Below are 13,320 nucleotides of genomic sequence, written 5' to 3'. Positions count from 1 at the left end.
TAATAAAACGTCCCTCACATGGCTCCAGGAGGGTGAATAAAGGCCCCCTGTAGGGAATCCATGCGTTTTTCGAAGATAAATATCCAGATTTCAAACGTAATAAATAAACTTTTGTTCTCACCTCTTCTGACTGTTGGAAACCGGAAGACGTGATCGTGGTTTTAGTATTATGGGATGTTGTAGGGAAGATTTATGTTATTAATTATTCGTTTTGTGCCTCATAAATTTCCTCAGTTTTTCTCTTAGTTGTGTAGGGGGAAAAAAACAGACTGAATATAAATACCCTACATAAACATATGCCCTATAAAAAAAAATTGCCTTTTTTTTGCCCAGCAGAGGGCATTACAGATCCATATAAAGCTGCCACTAAACAAACGCTATGTTGGATGCAGAGCTTAAACAATCACAGGTACACAGATTTTATTGTTTGTATTTATAAATGTAATAAATGTGCTAAGCTTTACAAAAACAAAACATGTTTTTGTGACACACACATCACCTACATACATACATATATGCACTAAACAATAAATAAGTAAATAAATATATAGTAATGGTAAATAGTATTTGAACACTTATGTTAACTATGTGTGTGTGTGTGTGTGTGTGTGTGTGTGTGTGTGTGTGTGTGCGTGTGTGTGTAATCCCAGAAAGTATTTCTGAATTAAACTGTATATTATAGTTGGTAATTGGCCATATTTTTTTTTTTTTTTTTAATTAAACATGATTGACTATAGCAATTTGTCTGAGTTACATAATTTGCATTGCCTAATAACTCTCTTTTTGACAGGTGGTATTTATTTTTTTTTAATTCAGATTCTTATTGTGTGCCTTATTATCTCAATCGCTCCTGTTTTTATATAAGGTCTATGAGCTGCTGAATCTTGTTGCTCTTTCCAGTAAAAGCCCATACTTGGGAAGATCCAGGAGAAAGGTTTGTGAAATGCATGATTACATAATTTTCTAAAACCTAAAAAAGCATATCTAATGTTTGAGCAACAATCTCCTTAGAGCAATAACTAAATCTGAATGCGTCTTCACAGCTTTACAAGTCTGTACACACCATCATGGACATGTCTATTCATAGTCTTTTCACAAGAATTAACTGGAAAATATGAAACTGATATTCAAAACAAGATGTGTGTGCATTTGCACATATCTCCTGTCACATCTGTATGTTCTCTCCTGTCTACTTTTCTTTCTGTGCCTGGTAGCATCTCTTACAGAGGTGACGAGGTCAAGACTTTAAGAAAGGAGAACAGAAAGGAAGAACTAGCTACTGACGTTACTCAATACTAACCCGGCTCCTTCCTTCATGTAAATAGATGTCAGTGAAGAATCTCACATTTTAGTTTGAGATCAAAACATCCTGTTCATACACCAGTGTGAGTTACAGATGTCTTTATTTGTGCTTCCTCTCCATTTCCACTTGATAGACTCACACGCAACCTGAGATATACAGACACATGCAGAAACAACATCAGCCTTAACAGATCAGGAGCAAATCTCTTTTCTTTTTTAGTTTCAGTTCTGTGGTGCAACGCCCAAAACTCATAACCCATAGAAACAGAAAATCCAAACAGAGATTGACAAAGATCTCTAAATTAAAAACATGTGCACCACAGAGATAATCGATTGAATAAATTACAATAAAAACAATAATAATATATATTTATTAAATATATACTATAACTATTTAATAATAATAATAATAATAATAAATTATATTATTTATATTTATAATCAATATTTTATTATTTTGAATTCTTGTTTTATGTGCAACAAAAAAGAAAAAATATTTAGATAAATAAAACTATTTTTGTATAAATTATATATAAGTATATATAATTATATATATAAGTATATATATATATATATATATATATATCAAAGATGTTTTATGTAAAATAAATAAATAAATAAAATATTCATAGTAAATCATATTTTAACACTTTCAGGTTTTGTGTCAAATCTTATTAAAAAAAACTGTAAATATATATAAAGCTGTACTGTTTTGTGATGTTGAACTGAACAATAAATAAATAAGCAAATAAATAAATACAAATATAGTAAAACAATAAATAATATTTGAGGAAACATAACAATAAATACATCTCTAAAAAAGTTATTAAATAAATAACACAATTGTAATAGTAAATATTATTCAAACACTTTCTGTTTTCATCTCATGGAAAACTATAACTATATAAAGCTGTATTGTTTGATTGTTTTATGATATTCAAGTAAATAAGCAATAATAAATAAATAGCAATAGTAAATAGTATGTGAACAATGTAGTTTCAGTTCAAATCTTATGGAAATACTGCATAAATATATAAAGCTGTATTGTTTTGTGATGTATAAACTGAGTAATAGCTAACTAACTAAATAATAAACTAGTAATAGCCAATAGTGCTGGAACACTGAATCTGTAGTCTTATCTTTCTGGCTCACTTCGGCATTGTTAGTTTGTTTAGCTGAGCTTATCTTAGTTAAGTGAGATCTTTTCTTTTCTCAGATTTTTTAATGTAACTGTTTAGACAGACAGACTGAGGATTGGGGTCCGTGACACCTACTCCATCTCAATCCCATCAGCCTGACGAGATGCCAACGACACGCTCGCTCGCGCTTGCATTCAACCAAGAGAACAGACAAGCAAATGTGAACAGAAGAAAGGTGCTAAAGCTGTTAGTTCAGAGCTAAAAGTGCATTGGGTTTACCGTCATCTCCCTGTCATCAAGAGCTCCTCACATCTATTGAGATATAACAGACACACACACACATAAAGATCTGTCCTAGCAACCATTGTTCTACTATAGGTGTGTGTTTTCAACACATCCACAGCCAAATCTGTTGAGACAGGCCCTCGCAGCAAAGGGGGGATCTTGGGGAATTTGGTGCCCAGACAAAGGCAATATGAACTAAATACACTCTCTTGACATCCACACAGTCAGACAAGGTAAACACACTAAAAAGATCATTTGTGGCACACAAACATGCTCTCAAAATAGCTACCGGTCTTATACCAAACACCAAAGCTACATATATCAAGCCGTAAGGCCGGTTTGGCTTCCTTGCCAATTCAATTGTAGAAAGACGATACCGAGCGAGGCTTTTGTGTGATGGTGTATTCGCGTGTTTCTATGGAAAAAGGCATCTGGACAGTCTTTTGGGAATGATAGGGGTGGGGAGTGGAAGAATAGGTCATGATACATCTAAGGAGAAATATAAAAGGAAACCGCAGCTGTGTAAGACTCTGGCCAAGATGGGGGAAAGGCTAAATTGCATTGAAAGTTAAAAATGGGTTTCCCATCATAAATGAGACATCTTAAGTGTTCCTCTAGACAGATCAGTGAGATTAAATGGAGACAGCTAAAATGTAAAAGAAATTGTCTCAACAATGTTTCAAACTGTGCTATCAACATTAGTTCTATAGATTTTACAATTTGTTTTCTTGTCAGATTAATAGTGTTTCAATGAAAATATATTTAATTTTCCGCTTTCAAATCCTACAAATTTGGTCCAATTTACATCTATTTTAAGTGCCTCAGCTTAATTTAGCTTTTTATGTGATTACGGTTTTATTCAGTTTTAAAACATGCACATCATTTTTGTCATATGCAAAGTAACACACATGCATATTTATGCATATAATAAAAAACACACACATGAACCCATATAAAATACAAATAAATAAATACATGCATGCATACTGTACATACATAAAATCAGTTAGTTTGACACTCACTGATGGGCAGTACTAAATGAAAAAATATATGAAAATATATAAATAAATATGAAATTTAGGCAAAATAAGAAAATTTTACACATCTTCATTCTATTCAAAAATGTTCCACCCATTACACTCTTAGAGCATAATTTTCCATTCTGGAGCATCAGTGATCTTAGATCTTAATATTTCTATAATTTATATGATATACTGTATATATTTATTTCTCTTTATTTTCAAATTTTGTTTAATTTTTTTTTTTTTTTTTTTTTTTTTTTTTTTGCATTTTAACCTTAAATGGTATTGAACAAAATAATATTGTTAAAAAAAAATAAGTATACCAGAAACAGATTTTAGTTAATGCCATTTGACTCAAAGCTATATAATTCCACTGGCTGCATTGTGAGCATTTAAAAACAACGCTCTGGATCAACACCCTCTTTCAAGAACCTCTGCTGCTGCTTCTTCTCATGGGAAAATAAGCTATCACCCATTGACATTAAGTCAGAAAGTCCGCCCAGTGCCCTTTATCCAGACTTACTCACATGACCTATGACTAAATCTGAGCTGAATGAAAAAGATTACTGGAGCTTTACTAGTTTAACCCCACACATTATGTTGTTTCCATTCAAAACGTTCAGTTCTAGCACAAACACACTCTTAATAAAGGATCCTTTAGTGGACAACAGAAGAGGACTCAAGGGCCTCATTGTATTTGTCCAGAAATATAATAGTTTTTTGTTTTTTTTAGGAAATTCCTCTTCCAATGAGGAATTCTTTCCAAGCTTTCTGAAATGCTGTAAATGCATCATGGACCCTTGTTCACGGGTAGTAGCTGCACCAATGTTGTCGTAATTAGTGCTGGATGTGATGGACTGGCAGGGAGACACAGTGTGGGAGCACAGCATGGAAAAGTTGTAAAGTGGGTGTTGGTGCTATAAAACTGGGAAACTCTGAATGCTGGAATTGTGATGAAACAGATGCTTTTTTCCTGACACCTATAGGGATGGAAAAAACTTTCCATTATGCATAATGCCCATGATGAGCAAATGATTGCTATAGATACAAAATATGTAAATTGTGGTGAATAAACACAGATTACAAGCCACTTACAGCTAAAGACGTACAGAATACCCACACATGGGCCCCATCTGGGAATCCATAAAATGTGCACAAACCAAAAACCTTGAGCATGGAAAGTCAGGTCATTCTGACACAAAGAGGGAAGTCAAAGTGACGCAGGTACTGAAGAGCCACTTTTAGAGTCAGGAAGGCCGATCTTTACAAATACGGGATGGGGAAACTCCTTAGTGTTTTTGGTTTTAGCATGCAAGCTCATAATTTATGTCTTCTGTCTGGTCCTCATTAGGGAACGGGCCTCAAGGGCTCCTTGTACTGAGTGCTTCTGATCATGGTTGATGTGTTTATCAACCTGCTTTGCCTGCATTTCTGCACACAGATAACAGAAATCAGATTATGGCTTTGTTTATTCTCATGCTTGTGATAACCAGGCTGCTTTCAACTTGAAGACTTTGCCTAACAGCTGAAAGAACTACAGAGCGATTTTGTGCACAGAGCTAAATGGCAGTTTTTGATTCACTTTAAAAAAAAAATAGTATTTTCTACAATTACATGCTGAAAACTCTTTCTGAGGGCGTTTAAGAGCTGCTTACTCTTCCTGTAACAAGTTTAAACTAGTATGAATTCACTGGTGGTGCAGCCTGGCTTTTGCAAATCAATATCAATATAAAATAGTGCTTACCAAGTCTGAAAAAGTGTTGCTTGACCAGTAAAAATCCTGCATAATAATAATAATCTTTATTATTTTGGAAATAGAATGGAAATTATAAAAAGATATAGAGTAGTGTGGAAGTGGAAGTGCAAAGGAAGCACTAAAAATACCTTTGCAAGTGCATAGCAGCAACCTATCAACCACCCAGAAAACCCTATTAACTATTTTGCAACCGCTTAGAAATGCCCTATAGCAACTACCCAGAACACCCTAGCAACTGTCTAATGACCAGACAGCACTGCCCTAACAACTACTGAAAATCAACCTATCAACTTGCTTGAAACACACTAGTAGCAACCACCCACAACATCTTAACAACTGCCTCGTTTCTTCTTCTTCTGAAAAATATTGGTAACCCAACAGCTCACAGCAGCCATTGACTTCAATTGTATTTTTTTTTTTCATTCTATGGAAATGGATGGCTACCAGCAACTGTTTGGTAATCAACATTTTTCAAAATATCTTCTTTTGTGTTTAACAGGAGAAAGAAACTCACGCAGGTTTGAAACAACACAAGGGCGAGTAAATGACAGAATTTCCATTTTAGGATGAACTATCCCTTTAACAAGCTGCTGAGGAGCTCCACTCCACTATTTCTGAGTGCCATGTCCTGTACCCATCTCTCACATCCACTCACATCAAATGACTCACAATCCAGTTCATACAAGTGAGATCATGTGATCAAGCAATTCCCAGACCATACTCACTTCAACAGCTATTAGCCGTTTGGCTGAGAACTCAGTCACTTATTTCTGTTTTTATTAAGCCCTTGAAATTCAACAAGTGGAAAGTCCATGCTCAGTCTTTTTGACTTGGTCTATGATTAACAACTGCTCTGCAGTGCTATTTGATATTCAAATCACTCTTTTCCCACTTAATTTCCACTCTCGAAGCTCTCTGGAATGATATTACCTCACCTTTCGATGAGCACAACAGAGTACCGTTGCACCTTTTTCTTTGAAAGTGAATACGAATGCTGTTTATGCACACTCCAGAGCAGATTTTTCCAGGTGCAAAGATGCACCTGATTTATTGGATGAACGAATCTGCTGGACACTGTAGAAATGATGACAGTCGTATGAGTGTTGTTCGGGCTCTGCGTGTCTAGACTGGTTTGGGTGCAGCAATGAACAACACTGTCCCAACACTGAGTTGCATGATCATGTTTATATGAACTGCAATATCCAGTCATTCATTTTGCAATCTCTGCAAATATGTTGTACTCTCCATGGGGCTTGCCCAGGGATAGTTCAAAGGAGGAATTGTGGTCAAGGTACTGAAAATCAATTCAATGCCACAGCTGTCATATCACATGTTTGCTTAGTAGGTGTGTAACGCTGAACACAGCTTTAGGGATCTTTAATTCTGTATATGGGAAATATGCCACATGTGGTTCATTACAGTGTCTGGCAGAAAGTTGCCTTTAGAACATCTAATGTTAGAATTTTTTTTTTTTTTTTTGGTCCCTTCAAATTTTTGTCCCTTCAAATACTTTGACTAGTTCAAGAATAATTAATGCAACTTTTTATTATTTATTTGAAATCATTAAAATAGCAGTTGCATATTGTTCATTACTTGTGTTGCCCAACTGGTCAAGGATTTACCCATAATGATACATATTATATTCCCATTCCCTAGCAAGACGTTAATTGTAACATAAAGACCAGAAAGGACCAGAATCCGGGCACAGTTTCAGATGGTGACGCTGGTCCCCGTCTTAATCAGTGGAGGAGGAGTGCACAGAGCAGACAGGAGGGAGGGAACCTGATGCGTTCAGTAGCCGAGAGAGAGAGAGAGAGAGAGAGAGAGTATTAATCCGTAACACTGCGCAGTTTATGTGAGAGCGAAAAGTTTCGTGTGTATTTTTTTTACGTTCTCGACGCGTAAATCACGTTCTCGACGCGTAAATCATGTAGAATAAACGCGCAGGTGCTGCAGCTGCGATTTTATAGCAGTAAAAAAAAAAAAAAACGCTCCGGTGAGTGACTGTGTTGAATGCGACTTTAAAAGTACAGTTTGGATAGAAATTGTGCTAGGCGATGTAGACGCGTTAAAACGTCCAGAACTGAAGTCCATCATGGAGGTCCATCGAGCGCTCACGTGCGTGTTCATCAGCGTGTTTCTGTGGACAGGAGACGCTCAGGACTCGGTACCTGATTCAGGTGAGTCGCTTCAGTCACGTTTTCATTTTGGAGCTTATTTTGAGATTCTGGTGAATCATATTCTTTTATTCAGGACTCTGTACGTAACTTACGCGAATCACATGTTTTAATTCGGAACTCGGTGTCTGATTCAGTGGAGTCATTTCATACAGTACTCAAAACCAGAACGATAGGCTGTGTTCTGCTTCAAGACTCATCAGGGTGTGATTTAGGTGAACTATACTGATTGAGCATTACGTGAAACATTTTTATTTTTTATTTTATAGTTTTATTCAAAACTCTGAATCATTACAGTTCTCTATACCTGATTCAATTAAGCCACAAAGGTTTATTCAAAACTCGATAGGTGAGTCACGTGGTCAGTACCTGATCCAGGTGAGTCATATCAGTCGGTACCTGATTCAGAAGAATAACCAAGCTTTTATTTCGCAAAACAAAGACACTTACATAGTTATTTCATATTTACTATTGCATATTAATTAATTTTAACATTTAGAATCATATTAAAGTGTAAAGAGTTAAAAACTACTTTGATCAATGCTGAGTTAACATTAAGCTTAGTGTGCATTTCTATTCTATTCTATTCTATTCTATTTTATTCTATTCTATCCCTTTAAACAATAATGCAAATGAAAGAAGAAATATGGAGATACTTTCTGATGAACATGAATGAAGGAGCAGCAGAATACATACATTACAAACATGAGCTAGAAAAAATAAATAAATAAATAAAACCTGTGTAAATGCTTTTTGCTTCAGGCAGCATGTCGAATTCTTGCCCTTTATAGTATATGGCCCAAGTTTAAGTGATCGGAGCAAAAGAAAAGTTTAAAATAACCAAATACTTGATATGAATTGGGTCTATTCGTAAACGTTTTAAGTTGCAGTAAAGTATTTCCTCATTGTGTGTTGTCTTATATATCTTGTTCTGTTAAAATTCTATTATCAAAGTGAATGCCTTACATTTTCAGGTTTCACAAATTAATCACAAGTGAGTATTAGCTGTATGAATAGAAAACTGCGAAAAATTGTCAGCACATCGCTGACATACATTTCAAATGAGGTATGCGAGTTAAAGGACTTTACCTGTCAGTCACTAATGTTAGGCTATCAACCACTTTAGGGTTATGAGAAACCTATCAAATTCCAGAAAATAAAGGTATTGAGTACATTTTGCTTCTGCTGATGTCTGTCATGACATCCCACAGACACCATGAAATGCATGATAGAAAATATGCAACAGAGGAATTTATGCAATTGCGACCTTTTATCTCACAATTTAGGATTTTCTTCGATATCCCACAATACAGACTTTCTTCTCTTAATTCTCAAAAGAAGTCAGATCTTACAACGATATAAACATTGCGAGAATTGCGAGGCATAAATGCAGAACTGCGAGATTCATTCACAACTCTGAAAAAAAAAGTTAGAATTGAGAGATGTTAATTGGTGAATATGTTTATAACTTGCAATTGTGATATAAACTCATAATTGCAAGAAAAATTGCACAGTTACCTGTTTTATTCCATAGTGGGAAAGAAAAATGTATTGCGAGATGTAAGCGCAGAATTTAGAGAAACAAAAATGTCAAAACAAATCAGATTAGAATCTGAAATGCCAAAAAAAACTAATTTTAGCTGCTTGTCTGAACAAAACCAGAGACACACCAACAGTGAATCACAGAGAGTAATTCTGGAAGAGCCTAGAGCATTTTGGCTTTGACTACAGGAGTTTCTGTGCTAAGTGCCACCGCACCCTGCTTCCAAGCGGTCTGGCAAAGGTCAATTATTTAGCAGTCGCAGGTTCAAGTGACCCGATGGGCTCTTTTCTCTTAGCAAAGCAGAAGAAAACTATGCCAACTATGCACTTCATCCAAATTAATTTGTGAAACAGGACGTTTGTCACCAAAAAAAGCAAAAACTGAGCAACAAATATTTTTGCAATAGTGCAAGATGCTTAAGATTTGCAAGATTCTTTTGTATTTTGATTCAAATCGGTTCGGACGCCTCCAGATCTTCTCAGAGGACTTGGGTGGGTGACTTTTGATTGTTTTAGGTGGCGAACACTTGGCTCTCTGTGGCCTTTCGCCCACTTGCTCTCTTGCTCTTTTCTGCACGCAGTCTTTCTTCCTCTTCAGGGACTTCTGAAAAATCCTCTACATTCCTTATTTTAACCTCTTAATATGGAACAGCCAATTCTCACTTCCCCCTTTCCCTCCATGCCTGCCCTTCGTCGTCCATCCGCCTCCCGCCTGTAACATCCAGTATCAGGGCTGTTCCTTCCCCCATCTGTTTATGTTTATCATGCAGCTCCAGGTTGGAGGTCTTCTCTGCCAGGAAATTCCTTTGATGGCCAAATCAAATGTTCCATCTCCTGAAATATTGTGTGGCTCCCAGGTCTTCCGTATGCTAATAAATACTACTGTGTTCTTATCCTTATTTTTAGCATCTACCGTTCAAGCCCACTTCCTTCACAAATTACTTATTTCCTCACTTGTTTTTACACTTATCTCTGTTTGGCCGTTCTTTCTCAGAGTTTCTCCCTATTTTATTGTGTTCTATAAACATTTAATGAGTTTGTGGTCAGTAAAGAGGGAGTGTGAGTACACAGCATCTGAACTTTCCATAGTAAACATCTGAAGCTCTGAAACTGAAGGTCTGCACCATTTGGAGTGAAAAATCAGATAAAAAAAAATAAATCAGATAAAATTTATGACAGAAATTGCGATTGCAATTTAAATTGAGGTGAAAAAAAAAGCTTAGGTTTGCTCTGCTTGTATGCACAATTTGGTTAAAAATGCAGTGATTAATTATATCAACATGACTAGAAAATAATGACAATAATATATTTTTTGTATTATTACTAATTAATATATTACTATTTAAAATATTTTAATGTGATAAATATTTGTAGCAAAATATGAAATATTATTATAATTAAATATTCTCTTAAATATTAAAAACTACATGCATAACAACAAAAAATATATTTTTATTAATTAAATAATAAAAATGCATAAATATATAAATATTTATGATTTTTTACATATTGAATGAATAACAATAATCTATTTTTGTAAGTAAAGTAAATTTATGCATTTTTTAAATATATATATATATATATATATATATATATATATATATATATATATATATATATATATATATACAATTTATATTTCTACATAAATGACTATTTGTTTGATTAATCAAATAATCATGCAGCCCTACAAGACTATCAAACCCTCTTGTTTAACCCTAACCTTAAAGAGACAGTTCTACCCTCAGGCAAAAATTAGTAAATGATAACAGAAGTTTTATTTTTGGTTGAACCAAGTCCTTAAATATTAAACTTATTTGTGTATGAATGATAGATGTTGCTAGTTGAAAATACATGCTTTTTTTTAACCAATCAAACTTACGATATACAGCTGGCAAACAATAAAATGGGACCCTGGACCACAAAACTAGTCATAAGGTAAAAAAAATAAAAATGAATCTAAGGGTGCAAAAAAATTCAAATATTTAATAAATCTGGTTTAAAGTTGTCCAAATTAAGTTTTGACCCATACAGTGTATTTCTGGCAGTGGTGGACAGTAACGGAGTAGCTTTACTTCGTTACTGTACTTAAGTACATTTTTCAAGTATCTGTACTTTACTGGAGTAGTTTTATTTTGAGCAACTTTTACTTTTACTTCACTACATTCCAAAGCATAAAATCGTACTTTTTACTTCACTACATTTCATAAAACATATCGTTACTCCCTATAATATATCACGTGCTCCGACACGCAGAAGCGGTGTCTGATTCATCATGAACGAACTGAGTCTTTTCAAAAGAAACTTTTAAATCGGATCGCGAATCGCACCAAACGATTCGTTTACGAATTAGAATGATCCGATTGCAGCTGTTCTGGAGTCGACCACTCACTGATTCAAATGAACCGTTTAGTGCGAGTCTCCAGAAGTAAGAACCGGGTGATCTTGTGAGCGCGCGTGCGTCTGATGTTGCTAAAAGTAAGTTATGTCGAAATTTTGGATTAATTATTGTAACTGAAAATCATATTTAGGTCAAAAGAGTAAAGAGTAAAGAGTGATCTGTTTAAGCCCACTGAAATGCTCGAGTGCAGACGATGCAGACACATCAATTGTACGTAAAAAAACAACAACAACAAACCCCCCCCCCATAAAATAACACAGATTAAATACAATAACTCATGCACGTTCAAATTCACCGCTGCCGTAATGTTAACAGTTTTATTATATACATATGTATATTGTTTGGATTAACTAGACGAGTAGACAGACATGAATGTTCATCGTACTGAAAATAAGTAAATATTGTTAGCTGATGCTAACTGTCTAGCTAACAAGCTTGTTAGTGCTAAGTTGATGTAATTTTTATAATGTCCAAATATTTTTATTCAGCCACATATATATATATATATATATATATATATATATATATATATATATATATATATATATATATATATATATATATATATATTACACCTGGTTAGAAAAGAAAGGATGTGATGTTCAGAACATGGTAACTACAGTAATTATCAGTGGGAAGAGATGCACCCCGTTTGGCTAAGGGTGTTTTTAAACCACAGACAAGATTTGGGAAGGAAAAAATCATTATGAAATTTGTTTTATAATTTTTTTTCCTTAAAATGTTCTTCCTAACTTCAGGCCTTATTATCATGTCATATATACAGTACAGACCAAAAGTTTGGACACACTTTCTCATTCAAAGAGTTTTCTTTATTTTCATGACTATGAAAATTGTAGATTCACACTGAAGGCATCAAAACTATGAATTAACACATGTGGAATTATATATGGAATTATATACATAACAAAAAAGTGTGAAACTGAAAATATGTCATATTGTAGGTTCTTCAAAGTAGCCACCTTTTGCTTTGATTACTGCTTTGCACACTCTTGGCATTCTCTTGATGAGCTTCAAAAGGTAGTCACCTGAAATGGTCTTCCAACAGTCTTGAAGGAGTTCCCCGAGAGATGCTTAGCACTTGTTGGTCCTTTTACCTTCTGTGTGCGATCCAGATCACCCCTAAACCATCTGGATTGGGTTCAGGTCCGGTGACTGTGGAGGCCAGGTCATCTGGCGCAGCACCCCTTCACTCTCCTTCTTGGTCAAATAGCCCTTGATGCCTTCAGTGTGACTCTACAATTTTCATAGTCATGAAAATAAAGGAAACTCTTTGAATGAGAAGGTGTGTCCAAACTTTTAGTCTGTACTGTAACTTTGATGTTCTGTAAAACAACAAACTTTAAAATACTTTGTTCTTACTGGTGAAAATCAGATGGTCATCTCTGTTTTCTCTCAGGTACATCACAGTGTAAGCTTCACAGTGAACATTACTCTCATCAGCGTAGTCCATATCAACAACAAAAATATCTTGAATCCATATAGTGGTTATTTTGGAAAAAATCCAAGGTATTTTGAGCAGTAGGATTATAAAAAAAATGTGCTAATATAAAATTAAATTAAGTAGCCTATATAAAATTGCAAACATCTATCTTGCAGTACTTTTTTACTTAAGTACATAAAAAATTGAATACTTTTGTACTTTTACTTGAGTAAAATTGAAAAAGGAGTACTTTTA

The 13,320-nt window shown here is 34.6% G+C and overlaps 1 protein-coding gene across 1 annotated transcript in view; it reads left to right on the top strand.

Moving 5' to 3' along the window:
* Window positions 1-7,295: 7,295 nt before the first annotated feature.
* LOC113065638 (von Willebrand factor A domain-containing protein 1-like) overlaps window positions 7,296-13,320 on the top strand; it is a 14,267-nt gene continuing 8,242 nt past the window's right edge. Inside the window, exon 1 of the mRNA XM_026237070.1 lies at window positions 7,296-7,684. Coding sequence (XP_026092855.1) covers window positions 7,600-7,684 — 85 coding nt within the window. The 5' untranslated portion in view covers window positions 7,296-7,599. The remainder of the gene's footprint in view (window positions 7,685-13,320) is intronic.

Source organism: Carassius auratus, chromosome 48 (genome assembly GCF_003368295.1).
Source record: "Carassius auratus strain Wakin chromosome 48, ASM336829v1, whole genome shotgun sequence".
NCBI classification, from domain to species: Eukaryota; Metazoa; Chordata; class Actinopteri; order Cypriniformes; family Cyprinidae; genus Carassius; species Carassius auratus.
Note: the sequence above shows the minus strand (reverse complement) of the source record. Positions and strands in the feature narration are given on the sequence as shown.